Source organism: Pongo pygmaeus, chromosome 21 (assembly GCF_028885625.2).
Source record: "Pongo pygmaeus isolate AG05252 chromosome 21, NHGRI_mPonPyg2-v2.0_pri, whole genome shotgun sequence".
NCBI classification, from domain to species: Eukaryota; Metazoa; Chordata; class Mammalia; order Primates; family Hominidae; genus Pongo; species Pongo pygmaeus.
The window spans coordinates 30,462,594-30,478,192 of NC_072394.2; the positions used below are offsets into that span (position 1 = coordinate 30,462,594).

Below are 15,599 nucleotides of genomic sequence, written 5' to 3' on the forward strand. Positions count from 1 at the left end.
AAAAAAAAAAAAAGAAAGAAACAAATTCAATGTCACAGATATAGCAAAACCCCAACCCGCTTCCCTCCTCCTACAGGTAATCGCTATCCTGAAGTTGGTGTGCATCAGTCCCAAGCCTCTTTTCGTACTTTTTCCACGGTTGTTTCCATAAACACTATGTGCGATTGTTTAGTGATTTTAAAACATATATAGTCCGGGCGCGGTGGCTCACGCCTGTAATCCCAGCACTTTGGGAGGCCGAGGTGGGTGGATCACAAGGTCAGGAGTCGAGACCAGCCTGGCCAACACGGTGAAACCCCATCTCTACTAAAAATACAAAAATTAGCCGGGCGTGGTGGCGGGCGCCTGTAATCGCAGCTACTCGGGAGTCTGAGGCAGGAGAATCGCTTGAACCCGGGAGGTGTAGGTTGCAGTGAGCCGAGATCGCGCCACCGCACTCCAGCCTGGGCGACAGAAACTCCGTCTCAAAAAAAAATACATAGATGTTTTCTACTGGACATACCGTCTGCAATAATTTCCTCTTAACATCATGGGTTTCTTTACACTCCCCAAACTCATTTTAATGTTTGACATTAAAGCCTCTCTGTGACGTGACGCTGGGCGGGGCTCCGAGTAGTGGGCGGAGTCTAGACTGGGAAATGGAGGCGGGGCCTGTGAGATCCCGGCCTCAGGGTGGACGCAGTGGTTCTGCACTGAGGCCTTCGTCATGGTGGCGCCCGTGTGGTACTTGGTAGCGGCGGCTCTGCTAGTCGGCTTTATCCTCTTCCTGACTCGCAGCCGGGGCCGGGCGGCATCAGGTAGGAGATGCCGCTGCGCCAGGGCTGGTGGTACCGGGTTTTCTGGCCTTCCGAGCCTTTGTGGACCGTCGCGCCGCGGCTCCTGCGCGTGCGCATGTGGGCGGGCGGGACGCATGCGCGTCCGTGCGCTAGTCGTGTGCCGGGTGGGGCTTCCGCAGTGCCCTAGCTGGAATCGGTGGCCTCGCTGCTACCCCTTTCTCTCGACTCCAAGCCAGAGTGTGGCCTCATCCCTCTCTTCACCCCCGGGAACTCCATACCTCCAAAGGCCTCAGGCCCTGGCCGGCGCACACTCCCATCCGTCACTGTCTGGGCGCTTTTCCTCTGCACCTGTTAGGGAGGCCGCAGGGGTTTTCCATTCCTCCCAGCCTGGCTCCATAACAGGTGCCAGGAAGGGGGCATCTGAATATTTTCTGCCTGCCCCCCACGAGCTGGAGAAGCGTGAGGCGGCTCCAGGATACTCCTGAAGCTCTCTCCCTTCCCGCCAAGGAGAGGGCCCACTCTCCCTCCCCAATCCGCTCCCCGATCAGAAGGCCATGTCATTGGCCAGGGCACAGAACAGATACACCCATCCTCCCTCTTTCCCCCCATTTCTGGTCAGCGGGCGGGTTTGTGTATGTGTTTTCCTGCTTCCTGGGCCCACAAGCTACCTCTGAGCACCTGCTTGCTCCCAGGGGCGGGAGGGCCACGCTGAGGGAAGGCGGAGAGCCAGCAGGTCTTCCCCGGGGAGGCTCGGCCACCGCCGGCAAGTGTACTCTCTGGTTGGGGAGCCAGATAAAACCACAGGTGGTGTTAGGCGAGAAATCAGTGGATTCCTGCAGGGGGTACTCGATGAGAGCTGGGGACATCAGGATAGGGGCCTCCTGACAGGCCAGCTGGAAAGGTGGAGCTGGGAGGGGAGAGGAGTATTAACACAGGCCCAAGGGAAGGGCTGAGCCGCCGCCTGGGACCAAGCTGTGGGCCTCGTGGAAAAGGCCTTGCCAGTCAGACTGAGAAATCGGGGCCTTGTGCTGTGGGCAGCAGGCCGCTAAGCAGAGGAGGTGAGGCTTCCAGGCTGCCGCTCCTCCTGCCATGGGCCGGGCTGGGCTTATAGGCAGCATTGTCATTTCTGTCTTTCCTACAGCCGGCCAAGAGCCACTGCACAACGAGGAGCTGGCAGGAGCAGGCCGGGTCGCCCAGCCTGGGCCCCTGGAGCCTGAGGAGCCGAGAGCTGGAGGCAGGCCTCGGCGCCGGAGGGACCTGGGCAGCCGCCTACAGGCCCAGCGTCGAGCCCAGCGGGTGACCTGGGCAGAAGCAGATGAGAATGAGGAGGAAGCTGTCATCCTAGGTGAGAGGGGCCCAGCCTGGTGGGGAGAGGGTTTGGGTTGGAGGGGGAGATAAAGAGGCCCCCAAAGCTAAGTAGGGGAGTAGGGTATGAAGCCTCAGGGTAGGAGGGACGTCTGGGAGCCACACGGTAGAGTAGAGGGAGGACTTGGGACCTGGCATTTGTTCCACTGGGTCAACCCCCTCTTCCTTCATCTTGGCTCTCAGTGTCCAAGCAGAGGGCAAGGGTCTTCAGTTTGATTCAGAATGTTCCTCAATTCACCCCTTCTATCCTCGCACCCTTCCTGTTATGGGCACACTCATTCCCTGAGGATTTCACCCTAGAGGCAGAGTGCCTGGCCAAGAGTTTCTGCAGTTCCTGGAGTGGGGTCACCCGCAACCCCAGGAAAACAGTTTAAGGATAGAGACATTCTGTTGACACAGAGGCCTCCATATCCCTGCTTCCGGGAAACCAGGAGAGCCCTCAGGATTGTCTTCTCCAGTACTTGACAGCTGGCTTGAGCCTGAGGAGGGGGCATCTGGGCCTTTCTCAGAAACTGGGGGCATTTGAGGCTTTTGCCTTATACCCTTGGGGCTTATCCCTTTAGCTCACAAAGAGGCCCTTTCTTTGCCATACCTTCTGGCTCAGACTTGGGTTCAGAGACCCTTGCTGCACAGGCATCAGTGGGTCTTTAACTTGCAGCTGGCCCTGAGGTAGTCATGGTGTTGGGACTGTCATTTCAGCCAGGCTTTGGTGGGCAAAGGGATAATCCTGGCCAGGGACTAAGCCCAGAATCCTCAGCAACTCTTGACTATAGTGAGGAGGATTTCAGATTTGAGGCGGGATAAATTTCACCATGGGACTTCCCTTCCCTGGAGATTTGGCACCAGAGACAGAAGCCAGAGAACTCTGGAGTTCATTAGCCAGGATATTTAAGGTACATTAGGTGAGACCAGTATTCAGAAAGGTAAAAAAACCCTCTCTGGGCCCGGCGCGGTGGCTCACGCCTGTAATCCCTGCACTTTGGGAGGCCAAGGCGGGCAGATCATGAGGTCAGGAGATTGAGACCATCCTGGCTAACACGGTGAAACTCCGTCTCTACTAAAAATGCAAAAAAAAAAATTAGGGGGGCGTGGTGGCTGGCTCCTGTAGTTCTAGCTACTTGGAAGGCTGAGACAGGAGAATGGCGTGAACCCAGGTGGCGGTGCTTGCAGTGAGCCGAGATCGCGCCACTGCACTCCACCCTGGGCAACAGAGCGAGACTCCGTCTCAAAAAAAAAAAGACGAAAAAAACCAACCCTTTCTGCTAATGCCTCCCCTATGCTGTATTCTGGCTCATCAGCCACAGTACCTTAAATATCCAGGCAGCCCTATCTGTGACCCCGAGACACTTGCATATTTTAACTTGATACCTCCTTCTTTATGGCTATGCAATATCTGAAGTTCTCATCTTTTTTTTTTTTTTTTTTTTGAGACAAAGTCTTGCTCTGTCACCCAGGCTGGAGTGCAGTGGCATGATCTCGGCTCACTGCAAGCTCTGCCTGCCGGGTTCATGCCATTCTCCTGCTTCAGCTTCCCTAGTAGCTGGGGCTACAGGTGCCCACCACCACACCTGGCTAATTTTTTTTTTTTTTTTTTTTTTTGTGTGACAGAGTCTCGCTCTGTTGCCCAGGCTGGATGGAGTACAGTGGCGCGATCTCCGCTCACTGCAAGCTCCCCATCCTGGGTTCACACCATTCTCCTGCCTCAGCCTGCCAAGTAGCTGGGACTACAGGCACCCACCACCACGCCCGGCTAATTTTTTTTGTATTTTTTTTTTCGCCTGAGACAGTGTCTCACTCTGTTGCCCAGGTTGGAATGCAGTGGCGTGATCTCAGCGCACTGCAAGTTCCGGTTCCCGGGTTCACGCCATTCTCCTGCCTCAGCCTCCCGAGTAGCTGGGACTACAGGTGCCCACCACCACACCCAGCTAATTTTTTGTATTTTTAGTAGAGATGAGGCTTCACCTTGTTAGCCGGGATGATCTCGAGCTCCTGACCTCGTGATCCACCCACCTTTGCCTCTCAAAGTTCTGGGATTACAGGCGTGAGCCACCATGCCTGGCCCTTTTTTTGTACTTTTAGTAGAGATGGGGTTTCACCATGATTGCCAGGATGGTCTCAATCTCCTGACCTTGTGATCCGCCCGCCTTGGCCTCCCAAAGTGCTGGGATTACAGGCATGAGCCACCGCACCCAGCCTAAAGTTCTCATCTTTTCCCTTGCCCTATGGGCCCCTCACCGTTCTCCCATCCCTACATATTCATGCACACACACACACACACACATGCACTCATGGCAGATGCCTCTGGAGGGCAGAGCTGGGCTAGTGACATTTGCAGGTGGGTGGAAGGGGATCCCCCTATTAGGGGAGGGATGAGGAGTTGGGGATCCATCATCATCAGTCCTCTCTGGTCAGAACCTGAACTGTCTTTCTTTGACTATACCCAGCCCAGGAGGAGGAAGGTGTCGAGAAGCCAGCGGAAACTCACCTGTCAGGGAAAATCGGAGCTAAGAAACTGCGGAAGCTGGAGGAGAAACAAGCGCGAAAGGCCCAGCGTGAGGCAAGCCGGAGGGATGGGGTGCAGCTCTGGGAAGTGCAAAAGGGACCTGCCTTCCTTTTTCCCTAAGGCAGACTCAGGGCTTCTTGCCTGCTGGGCTGGTGTTTGCTGCTTCCCTGGCTCTGTCTCCTGCCACCTGGGTCTGTGCCCTGGCCCAGGTATTGCCTTCCCTAGTCTGTCTGGGCGGTGGGCACACTCTAGCTGGGGGTGAGGGATGTGCCCCTATGAAGACTCTCTCCAGGCGGAGGAGGCTGAACGTGAGGAGCGGAGACGACTCGAGTCCCAGCGCGAAGCTGAGTGGAAGAAGGAGGAGGAGCGGCTTCGTCTGGAGGAGGAGCAGAAGGTGAGGCCAGCCCCTACCCTGACCTCTGACCCTTGACCAGGCAAGGCAGCCTAGCTTCTTATGCAGCTCCCTGGCACCTCCAACCTAGAAGGTGGGCCATAGACCTGGCACAAGGGCAGGTCCTGGTTTATTTGGTCCCTAGGCTCCAGCACATCCTAGAAAAGCCACTGCTGAAAAGCAGAGCCTCGAGTGGGGATTTTTGTGCACATGACTATTGAACTTTCGGGGAGCACGTGAGGAACGTGAGGCGAGGAGGATGGCTGGGCAGAGACAGCCAGGAGAGGAGGAGAGGATGGCAGAGAGGTGATGGAGGTCTGGATCCTGAAGGCCTTGAGGCTGTTAAAAATCATTGTAAAAGATGGTGGTTACATTGAGGGCCTGGCATAGAGAAGGTGCTCAGGGAATGGGGTCCACTGCAGTAAAGGTGACTAATGAACATTTGTTTGCCAGAGCTTTCTTTGTTCTGAGAACCAGGTTTCCAAAAAAGAGAACAGCATAAAGATGGGGGGTACATAGGGTTACAGCCAGGACTGCCCTAGCTGGGAAGACCTGTGACCTCTGACTGGCCTGTTGTCCCAGGATCCTGGATGGCAGGAAGCCTGAATGTGGGTGCTGTGGCTGATAAGCCAGAATACAGCATGGGGGAGGCATTAGCAGAGAGGGTTTTTTCCTTTCTGAATATTGGTCCCACTTAATGTACCTTAAATATCCTGGCTCTTCTCCCCTGTAACCAGTTTCCCTTATCCTTAACATCCTACCACACTTTAATACATTCCTCACCACTAATATTGACACATTATTATTAATTAACTCTAACATTATTCAGATTTTTCTTTATTGATTGATTAAGACAGGGTCTTGCTCTGTTGCCCAGGCTGGAGTGCAACGGCACGATCTTGGCTCACTGCAACCTCTGCCTCCCAGGCTCAAGCAATCCTCCCACTTCAGTTCCCCCTCCCTGCGAGTAGCTGGGACTATAGGTGTGTACCACCATGCCTGGCTAATTTTTGTTTTTGTTTTTTTTGTAGAGATTGGGTTTCACCGTGTTTCCCAGGCTGCTTTTGGACTCCTAGACTCAAGCAATTCTCTTCCCTTGGCCTCCCAAAGTGCTGGGATTACAGGCATGAGCCACTGTGCCCGGCCTTTTTTTTTTTTTTTTTTTTTTTAAGAGAGATGGAGTCTCACTCTTACCCAGACTGGAGTGCTTACTGCAGCTTCAAACTCTTGGGCTCAAGCAATCCTCCTGCCTCAGCCTCCCTAGTAGCTGGAGCTACAGGTGTGCACCACTATGCCCAGCTAAGACTCCTTGCTTTTGATGATCTTAACCTTTTTTTTTTTTTTTTTTTTGAGATACAGTCTTGCTCTGTCGCCCAGGCTGGAGTGCAGTGGCGCGATCTCAGCTCACTGCAACCTCCACCTTCAGATTTCAAATGATTCTCCTGCTTCAGCCTCCCAAGTAGCTAGGATGACAGACGTGCACCACCACACCTGGCTAATTTTTGTATTTTTGGTAGAGGCGGGGTTTCACCATATTTGCCAGGCTGGTCTTGAACTCTTGACCTCAGGTGTTCCACCCACCTCAGCCTCCCAAAGTGCTGGGATTACATGTGTGAGCCACTGTGTCCAGCCTTAACAATTTTGAGGAGTCCTGGGTAAGTATTTTGTAGAAGGTCCCTTAATTTGAGTTTGGTTGATGTTTTTCTCATGGTTAGACTGGGGTTATGGATCTGACTGAAGAAGACAATAAGTGAAGTTCCATCTTCAGTGCAACATAGCAAGTATGCAAGTTATCCGCTTCACTTGTCCCTAATGTTGTTAACCTTGGTCGCCTGGCTGCGGTTTTGTTTGCCAGCTTTCTCCACTGTAATGTGACTGTTTTTTTCCCCTCTTCCCATATTTCTTTGGAAAGAAGTCACTGGGCACAGCCCACACTTAAGGGTTGGGGAGTTAGAGTTCTTACATAAATTATTTGGAAATCTCTTACAGGAGATATGTCTCTCCTTCCCTATTCATTAAATATTAATGCAGTCTTTTTTTGTTTGTTTTTCTGAGATGGAGTCTCACTCTGTCATCCAGGCTGGAGTGCAATGGCGCAATCTGGGCTCACTGCAACCTCTGCTTCCCAGGTTCAAGCGATTCTCCTGCCTCAGCCTCCCGAGTAGCTGGGATTACAGGCGCCTGCCACCACTCCCAGCTAATTTTTGTATTTTTAGTAGAGACCAGGTTTCACCACGTTGGCCAGGATAGTCTTGAACTCCTGACCTCAGGTGATCCGCCTGCCTCAGCCTCCCAAAGTGGTGGGATTACCAGCATGAGCCACTGTGCCCGACCAGCCATTTTTTTATGTTTGTATAGACTCATGAGTATTTATTTTGTACTTTGTGTTATAATCCAGTAACATGTTATTTATTACGTTGTTGAGATTGTTCCAGCTTTGACCATTGGGAGCCCTTTCAGTTAGCTCCTGTGTACCTTTAACACACACTCGTTTTGTTTTTTGAGCACTTAGTTTCTGGCACTGCAAGATGCCCCAGACTCATCTTGTATATTACTTGCCCCAGCTTTAGCTTTCCAGTTTTTGTTTTTGTTTTTGAGATGGAGTCTTGCTCTGTCCCCCAGGCTGGAGTGCAGTGGCACAATCTCGGCTCACTGCAAGCTCTGCCTCCCAGGTTCACGCCATTCTCCTGCCTCAGCCTCCTGAGTAGCTGGGACTACAGGCGCCTGCCACCACGCCCAGCTAATTTTGTGTGTGCGTGTTTTTTAGTGGAGACAGGGTTTCACCATGTTAGCCAGGATGGTCTCAATCTCCTGACCTCATGATCCGCCCTCCTCGGCCTCCCAAAGTGCTGGAATTACAGGCATGAGCCACCACGCCCGGCTAGCTTTCCGTTTTAAGATTTTTCTGAGTGCTCTGGAAAATGTGTTGGGTTGAGGGAGGCTGTTTTACCAGGCAGTAGTGGTGATGGAGTAACATAGACAGACCAGGGAGTTTTCTGGAAGTTAGAGAAAGAAGGGGTCAATAGGACCTCATTTCTGACCAGTTGGCTGTGTTAATTCACAGAGCCAGGGACCTAGGAGGAGGTCTAAACATAGAAGAGTAGGTCCCAAGGTCTGTCTGCTGCCTGTGAGATGGCCCAGTAGGTGTGTCACATGGACCATTGTGTGTTTGGGAGAAGAGATTCGGGTGGGGCTACAAGTGTGGTAGTCACTGGCAAGGAAGGGGTTGATGCTTTGGGCATGGGCGAGGTGGCCCAGAGAATGTGGAGGAGAGAGAAGAGGCAGGGCTGAATGATGAAGGAGGCGGGAAGAATGGCCCAAGGAGCAGGAGGAAATCCAGGAGAGGGTGGGATCTGGAAGGCAAGGGAGGAAAGGATCACTGAGAGGACAGGCATATGAGACCTGAACGTTGTACCTTGAGTTTGGTGAGTGGAGGGCATGGGTGAGACTGTGGCAGGAGTTGTTTCATAGAACTGGGAACACAGAAGCCAGACTGGAGTGGGCTGACTGGGTGAGTGGGTGGTGAGGAAATGCAGGGTTCACATTTGCTCATGAGGTTTGGACATGACGGGGTATGCTTGGTGAGTTACACAAGGAGAGGATGGGGCAGGTGATTGGAGGGTATTGTAGAGTGGGGTCATGGCAGGGTTTTCAACAGATTTTTGCTAAGATCCCCTGAGCACGGAGAGCGGGAGAAGGGGCTGAGCAGCATTTGTCCAGGTGATGATGAAACCGATGACAAGAGGGGCCTCGGCCCATTGTTCAGCTTGGGGATTGGGGGTCTTGAAGGATCTCTGTCTCCGAGAAAAGGCTGGGCTATATGCTCTGGTGTCCTGCAGGGGTAGCAGCAACCAGAAGAGGGATGGGGTGGGCACCTGCCCACGATACCTGACTTTTGCTTCCTATGTCCACAGGAGGAGGAGGAGAGGAAGGCCCGCGAGGAGCAGGCCCAGCGGGAGCATGAGGAGTACCTGAAACTGAAGGAGGCCTTTGTGGTGGAGGAGGAAGGCGTGGGAGAGACCATGACTGAGGAACAGGTGGGCCTGCTGCCCCTGGGAAGCCCCTCTCTGCACCCATCAGTGCAGCCTGTGCCAGACCCAAGGCTAGCCACCCCATCCCAGATGCCCCTGGCCGGGCAGTGAGAGATGGGTGGGCATCAGTACCAGCAGGCTTTAGCGGCCAGAGGCCTTGTCCTCAGCAGAGGCTGGTGCCTCCAAAACTCTCACCCTGGAAGGCTCTGCTGCTTGTGTAGGCAAGCAGTACGTACAGGTGGTTGAGCGGGCCCAAGGCAGGCTGCAGGCAGGTGGCCCTCAAGTGAGCAGGTGGTACGTGGGTGGATGGGTACCCCCTGTGGCCTTGCTAGGGGGTACTCACCCTGATTTCTCTGCTTCTCTAGTCCCAGAGCTTCCTGACAGAGTTCATCAACTACATCAAGGTAAGAAGCCACTGAACAGAGCCTGAGTGTCAGCTCCCTGCCTGGCGTGTGCAGGTTGGATGCCTCCAGTGGGGGCTGCAGGCAGTGCATTCAGGAATGGGCAGGAATGGGCAGGGGGGCCCAGAGGGGCAGAGCCGCAAGGTCCTGGCCAGGAGAGTTTCTCTCCCTCTGACCCCAAAGGTGGAGAAGGACCTGGGTCTGTGTGGGAGGCGCAAGCCTCTGATCACTTCCTCACACTCAGTTTGACAGTTTCCCTGCTCTTCAGACCCCACGCTCAGTGAGTCAGTGTGTTTTCAAGTCTCTTCACATGTGTTTTCTGTCAGTTCTGTCACACTGAGGCTCCACTGAGTTGAAACAAGCATCCTCTGCCATGTGCTCCTGACTGGGAACTTGGGTCTTTTAGGGGAAACAGGATGGTGTTTCCTTTGGAATTTAGGGTGGGGTGGCAGTGTGTCCCCCTTCTGTCTGCAGCCACTGCGCAGGCCGCCTCGATGCTGCTCCAGGTTGCATAAGCACATCCTACTTTGCTTTGCTGCTAAGCAACTTCTCTCCCACGAAGGATGCCATGAGGGGAGAGGTTTTCAAGTGCAACTCAGAGGTGCAGAGGCGGCTGAGGGAAGGAGTGCAGAGGGAGCGGGGGCGGTGGTGGGGGTGCTACTAGGGGCTGCCAAGGACCCAGGGCTTGCATAATCCTCCCGCCACCTCTCCTGAAAGAGAGCAGGGTTTAGACGCCTGCCAGCAGCGAGGAGCTGGGCTCACAGCCTTGAGTCTGGGGTTCCTAAGTGGGGGAAATGCTAGCAACTTTGAGAGGGTCCTGTCTGCTCAGGCTGTGTGCATTCCCCTCTCATGGAGCCCTTTCTCTACCCTGGTACACTTGATTAGGGGCTGTGGCCGGGCAGGATATCTCTCACGCTTGCCTGCTGCTGTTTGGAACTTGTCCCCACCTACCCAGTAGGCAGTAAGATGGTCCTGAAGCCACTCCCCAGGAAGCCTTCCCAGGTGGAATTAGAGGAGGGGTCAGCTTCAGCATCCCCCTTTACTCTGCAGAAACCGGAAGAAAGGTCCCCAGTTCTAGCCCTCACTTTTGGTGGCTCCCTGGAGGTACTATTCTCTGAGAGTTCTCCAAACTCATTTGGAGCTTAGGAGTTTTTCCAGCTTGTCCGGGCACGGTGGCTCACGTCTGCAATCCCCAGCACTTTGAGAGGCCGAGGCGGGCGGATCACTTGAGGTCAGGAGTTTGAAACTAGCCTGGGCAACATGTTGAAACCCTATCTCTGCTAAAAATACAAAAATTAGCCAGGCATGGTGGTGCACGCCTGTAGTCCCAGCTACTCAGGAGGCTGAGGCAGGAGAATCACTTGAACCCAGGAGGTGGTTCAAGTGAGTGATACAAAATTAGCCAGGCATGGTGGTGCACGCCTGTAGTCCCAGCTACTCAGGAGGCTGAGGCAGGAGAATCACTTGAACCCAGGAGGTGGAGGTTGCAGTGAGGCAAGATGGTGCCACTGCACTCCAGCCTGGGCAACGGAGTGGAACTCTGTCTCCAAAAAAAAAAAAAGAAAAAAAGTTTTTCCAGCCTGTGCTGGCTAATTCTTCTAGAGCTGCTGTCTTGCAAGGAAAAGGAGGACTTCTGAAATTCAGTCTGTCTGCTTTCCTCCTTGCTCCAAGAGGATAGGCCTTTTTGCCTTAAGATTTCAGAACTGGAGGAACATGCCTGCACCCAGCATCGTTTATGAGAGGTGTAGGGTTCACTCGATCTTGTTCCATTTTCCTGTCTCACGATGGCTGGGCTCCGGCGATCTTCCTGCCTCTGCCTCCCGAGTGGCTGAGACTGCAGGTGCGTGCCACCACACCTAGCTTGTTTTATCAAACGTGTTTTGGCCCCAGCAGCACCTCAGGCCAGGTCATCAGGGAGCACCTGGGGTGACTTCATGTTCTCGCACCACACTGTCACTGAGAGCCCACTGCCTGATCCCTGTTTTGTAGGTAGAGGCCAGCTGACCACGTCACTTTGTCCTTGCCCATCCTGACCCAGCTGCCTCTCGCTTGCCTTCCTGCTTGTACATATGGCTTTGGCATTTCAAACAAGTCACATGCTATCTGCAGTCAGGGAGGTGTCACCATGTCAGTCCTCCCCCAGCTCATTTGCGGTGGAGGATTCACAGAAATGCAAAAGAACTGCCTTTTCTCAAGTCCTGTGCTGTGTGTTGGGGTAGTGGAGGCAGGTGCCTGTGTGGACACAGCAGTGGACCGTTCGCTGCGCCCTTGGGAACGCAGGTTTCTACTGAGGGTATGAGGAAGCACTTGGAGCACGGAACATGGCTGTGCTGGAAAGCACTCAGCAGTGTTAGTGACAGTGATTTCAAGGGTGGGCTCAGTGCCTCAGATGGTATTAAGTGGATGGATAAAAAGTGTGGGTGTGTCAGGTTGTGGGGGACCAGGCCAGTGGGGCAGCAAGTAAAGGCATGGCAGGAGTGGGCCCCCACAGCCTCTACTGAGAGACCTTGGCTTGCTCGGGCCTTTATCTGCTCTCCCTCTTGTCCATGTACTTACCTGTCTCACCAGCCGGACTGTGAGCTCCAGGGCGGGGGCTGTGGCTTGTTCAGCATGTGTCCCTCATACGTTTTCAGGGCCTTGTTCTAGTAGGTCCTCAGCAAACATAAGTCCTGGTGACAGTTATTTAAAATAGCTTTTGGTGACTCTCACCGCCTCCTTCCTCCCTATGGTGCGTCCCCTTCAACTTGTCCATGATGTTAAAAAGAGATGGCTGGATGCAGAGGATGGTGGCAGCTGTGCTCTGATTTCCACTCATGCGTGTCTCGGAGTCCAGGACAGGGCCCGTGAGGCAGGTGGTTGTTTTGGGTAGATTCCTTCCTCACAAGAAGGGGAATGAGAGGGTTTATGATTGTGTGGGTCTCTGTCAATGGGTGGTTGTGAGAGTGTGTGTGTGTGTGTGTGTGTGTGATGTGTCAGGGGAGCAAGGCTGTCCCACAGGAGTGTGTACAGTGTTTTTCCAGTCGGTGAGAACAGATCAGATCAGAATGCAAACCTGGAGGGTGCCCATGCTTAGAGGGATTTGCCCAAGCTCAGCCTCTCTCTCTTTTCCTCCTCCTTTTTGTAGCAGTCCAAGGTTGTGCTCTTGGAAGACCTGGCTTCCCAGGTGGGCCTACGCACTCAGGTAAGCCCTGGAACGTGGCCTGCTGTGTGCAGTGTGGCCAGGGGTCTGTGTGGCTAGCAGAGAGGACCTGCCCTAAAGACAGAGTCTTGATGCACCATCTACCTTGTCCCCAACCAAGAGTGAGTAGTGCACAGAAGTCTCCTGGCACCCTAGGAATCCTGCATTTTTAATGGATGAACAGGCAGGAAAGAAAAAAAAAATCCAAACTCCATCACTCTGGCAGCCCCTGTGACCAAAGCAGCCCAAATCAGTTACCTTGACAACTCTCATGCACAGACTGCACCAGCCTATGTTGCAAACATCACTGCCCCGCTTCTAACAGGAAGAGATACTCTTGGGGGTCTTGCAGGGCCCAGGACCAGAGCCCCTTCTACCCAGGGCCCTTCCAAAGGCAAAGCACAGAGTCACATTTGGGGGCTGGCATGAGAGGGAAAGAAAGAGATTTGGCTGTAGTGGGAGGGAGGTTTCAGTGCTTTTTCTGGGAACATTGGTGCCTATCTCTATTCTGAGAATTGTTCTCCTCATAGGACACCATAAATCGCATCCAGGACCTGCTGGCTGAGGGGACTATAACAGGTGAGAGGATGACAGCCAATCACTGCAGTCCTGGCCTTGGAGAGTGTCTAGCCACAGGGGCTGCGGGGATGTGCTGCAGAGGCCGGATGACCACCCAAGATGGGGGGAGGGGTTTGCAACCAGGGGCACTGAGTAGCTGGATGCAGTTACAAGGAGGACATGCCAGGGCCTGGAGATGGCAGCAGTGGGAGAGGACAGGCAGGGCAGCCTGATTCGACTCTCCTAGCAGGACTGGATGCAGCCAGGAAAGGCCAGGCAGGCAGGAGGCCTGAAGGGCCCTGAGCCAGCTGTGAAGGAGTAGGTGGGCATTCTCAGGCCAGGTGGGGAACGCCCAGGAGTTCTCAGCCCCACAACATGCATGTCCCCACAGGTGTGATTGACGACCGGGGCAAGTTCATCTACATAACCCCAGAGGAACTGGCCGCCGTGGCCAACTTCATCCGACAGCGGGGCCGGGTGTCCATCGCCGAGCTTGCCCAAGCCAGCAACTCCCTCATCGCCTGGGGCCGGGAGCCCCCTGCCCAAGCCCCAGCCTGACCCCAGTCCTTCCCTCTTGGACTCAGAGTTGGTGTGGCCTACCTGGCTATACATCTTCATCCCTCCCCACCATCCTGGGGAAGTGACGGAGTGTGGCCAGGCAGTTATAGATTAAAGGCCTGTGAGTACTGCTGAGCTTGATGTGGCTTGGTGTGGCAGAAGGCTTGGCCTAGGATCCTAGATGAGCAGGTGAAATTTAGGCTTCAGAATGTATCTCAGAGGTGGGGAGGGTCCCTTGGAAGCTGGTGAAGTCCTGTTCTTATTATGAATCCATTCATTCAAGAAAATAGCCTGTTGCACATTTACTCTGTTCCTTTGTGCCCTGCAAGCCCTGCCCCCAAGACCAAGATAAGATCTTTCTCTTCTTTTGCCCCCACTCAAATTAGAAGTGGGGTGCCTCTTGGGCCACATCTCTGTTAACTGGGGAGGGGAGGTCTCATGGGTATTTTTCAACAGATCAGGAGCCCTAAGTAGGGCTGAGAGCCAGTGGGGAGAAGAATTAATGAGAAGCATCAAGGATAGAGTCCTAGGGAGCATCAGCCTTTAAGAGGGAGGGCGGGGGCCTGGGGGGGCGGTCAGTGAAGGAGAGAGCCATTTGCAGGGCAGGTAGAAGGAAGGAGAGGACCTGCTTGAGCTGGCTATAATTGTGCGGCGGAGGGACATTGCTCATATGGGAAATCACATGAATTCAGCTCTACATCCTTGACAAAAAGTTTAAATGGTGTGGGTGGTTCCACCCACTGGTGGATGTGAGAACCATATGCTCAGGAGTGGGTGGGATGGGAGGGAGGTGTGTACCTCCTGGAGGGTCGGTCACTCTGGTTCCTGTTGGCTGTTCATGGCGTGAGCATCCTGCTGTGCTGAGGGTGAGGCACATGTTTAAATGTGTATTTATGCAAAGTGGTCCCTAAACATAAGCCCCCTACTTCTTCTGGTGCCTGGTGGAGGAGGCAGCTTTCTGTTCCAGCCCAGGAGGAAACTCTCCCTGGATGGTGATGGGGAAACAGTACGTCAGGTTCCAGGGCAGAGCCTTCCTTAGGAGTTGCCAAGGGTGGTTTTGACTCATTGGGTGCCATAAGCGTTGACTGTAGAACCTAAATTCCAAGAAAGGTATGACTCTGCTACTTCCATCAGCAACGGGTACTTGTCATCACCTGGAGCGTGAAGGGCCACATGTATTGTTTGGAAGGCCATCTGGAGCCTACATTCTAGTAGGAGAGGGAAGAAACAGATGTAGCCAACCACAGTATGAGGTGGAAACATAAAATTACAAAGGGAAAAAAAGAGATGACTTACAGTTAGATCACTGGTCCTTGGCCTGGTTGCTCATTGGATTCACCTGGGGAGTTTTTAGTAGTCTCATGCCAGCCCCGTTGCACCCAGGACCAGTCAAATCAGAATCTGTGAGGGTGCAGTCAGGGAGCATCAGTAGGAGATTCCAATGTGCAGCCAAAGTTGAGAGCTAGGGAACAGATGGGGGTGGGGTGGAGAGGCAGGCCAACAAGTTGCAAGTAATTCAAATCTCCATTGGAAGGGGCTTCTCACAGAGCAAGGCGGCAGCTCCAGGGCTCTTTAGTCCTTTCCCTCAGCCATCCTCTGCCACTGCCACGCAGATGGCAAGATGGCCAAGGCAGCCCCTGCCCCAGCATCCCATGCTCAGGACAGTACCCAAAGGCCAGGAGTGGGAAAAGGCACATTCCTTCCTCATATCCTGGAAGCACCCAGATATTCTTCATGTCCCGTGGGCTTAGTGTGGAGGAAAAAAATCTATGATCCTTTGAGCATTATTTAGTGCTCAGTTAATACATCTATTAAATGAATAGTGTATTAAACAAAAG

General features: G+C 53.6%; 1 protein-coding gene across 1 annotated transcript; it reads left to right on the plus strand.

Moving 5' to 3' along the window:
• Positions 1-587: 587 nt before the first annotated feature.
• DDRGK1 (DDRGK domain containing 1) lies at positions 588-14,066 on the plus strand. Its single transcript, XM_054467977.2, has 9 exons — positions 588-797; positions 1,918-2,121; positions 4,586-4,698; positions 4,937-5,038; positions 8,950-9,072; positions 9,432-9,470; positions 12,592-12,648; positions 13,176-13,224; positions 13,595-14,066. Exons 1-9 carry the CDS (start codon positions 707-709, stop codon positions 13,759-13,761), a joined length of 945 nt encoding a protein of 314 aa, XP_054323952.1. The 5' UTR covers positions 588-706; the 3' UTR covers positions 13,762-14,066.
• The last annotated feature ends 1,533 nt before the right edge of the window (positions 14,067-15,599 follow it).

What these genes read in the sequence shown, in the direction of transcription:
- DDRGK1 (XM_054467977.2), top strand. Translation starts at nt 707, where the DNA reads ATGGTGGCGCCCGTGTGGTACTTGGTAGCGGCGGCTCTGCTAGTCGGC. An exon ending in GTCTGGAGGAGGAGCAGAAG is followed by an intron (nt 5,039 to 8,949) that starts GTGAGGCCAGCC and finishes CTATGTCCACAG; the next exon opens with GAGGAGGAGGAGAGGAAGGC. An exon ending in AGACCATGACTGAGGAACAG is followed by an intron (nt 9,073 to 9,431) that starts GTGGGCCTGCTG and finishes CTGCTTCTCTAG; the next exon opens with TCCCAGAGCTTCCTGACAGA.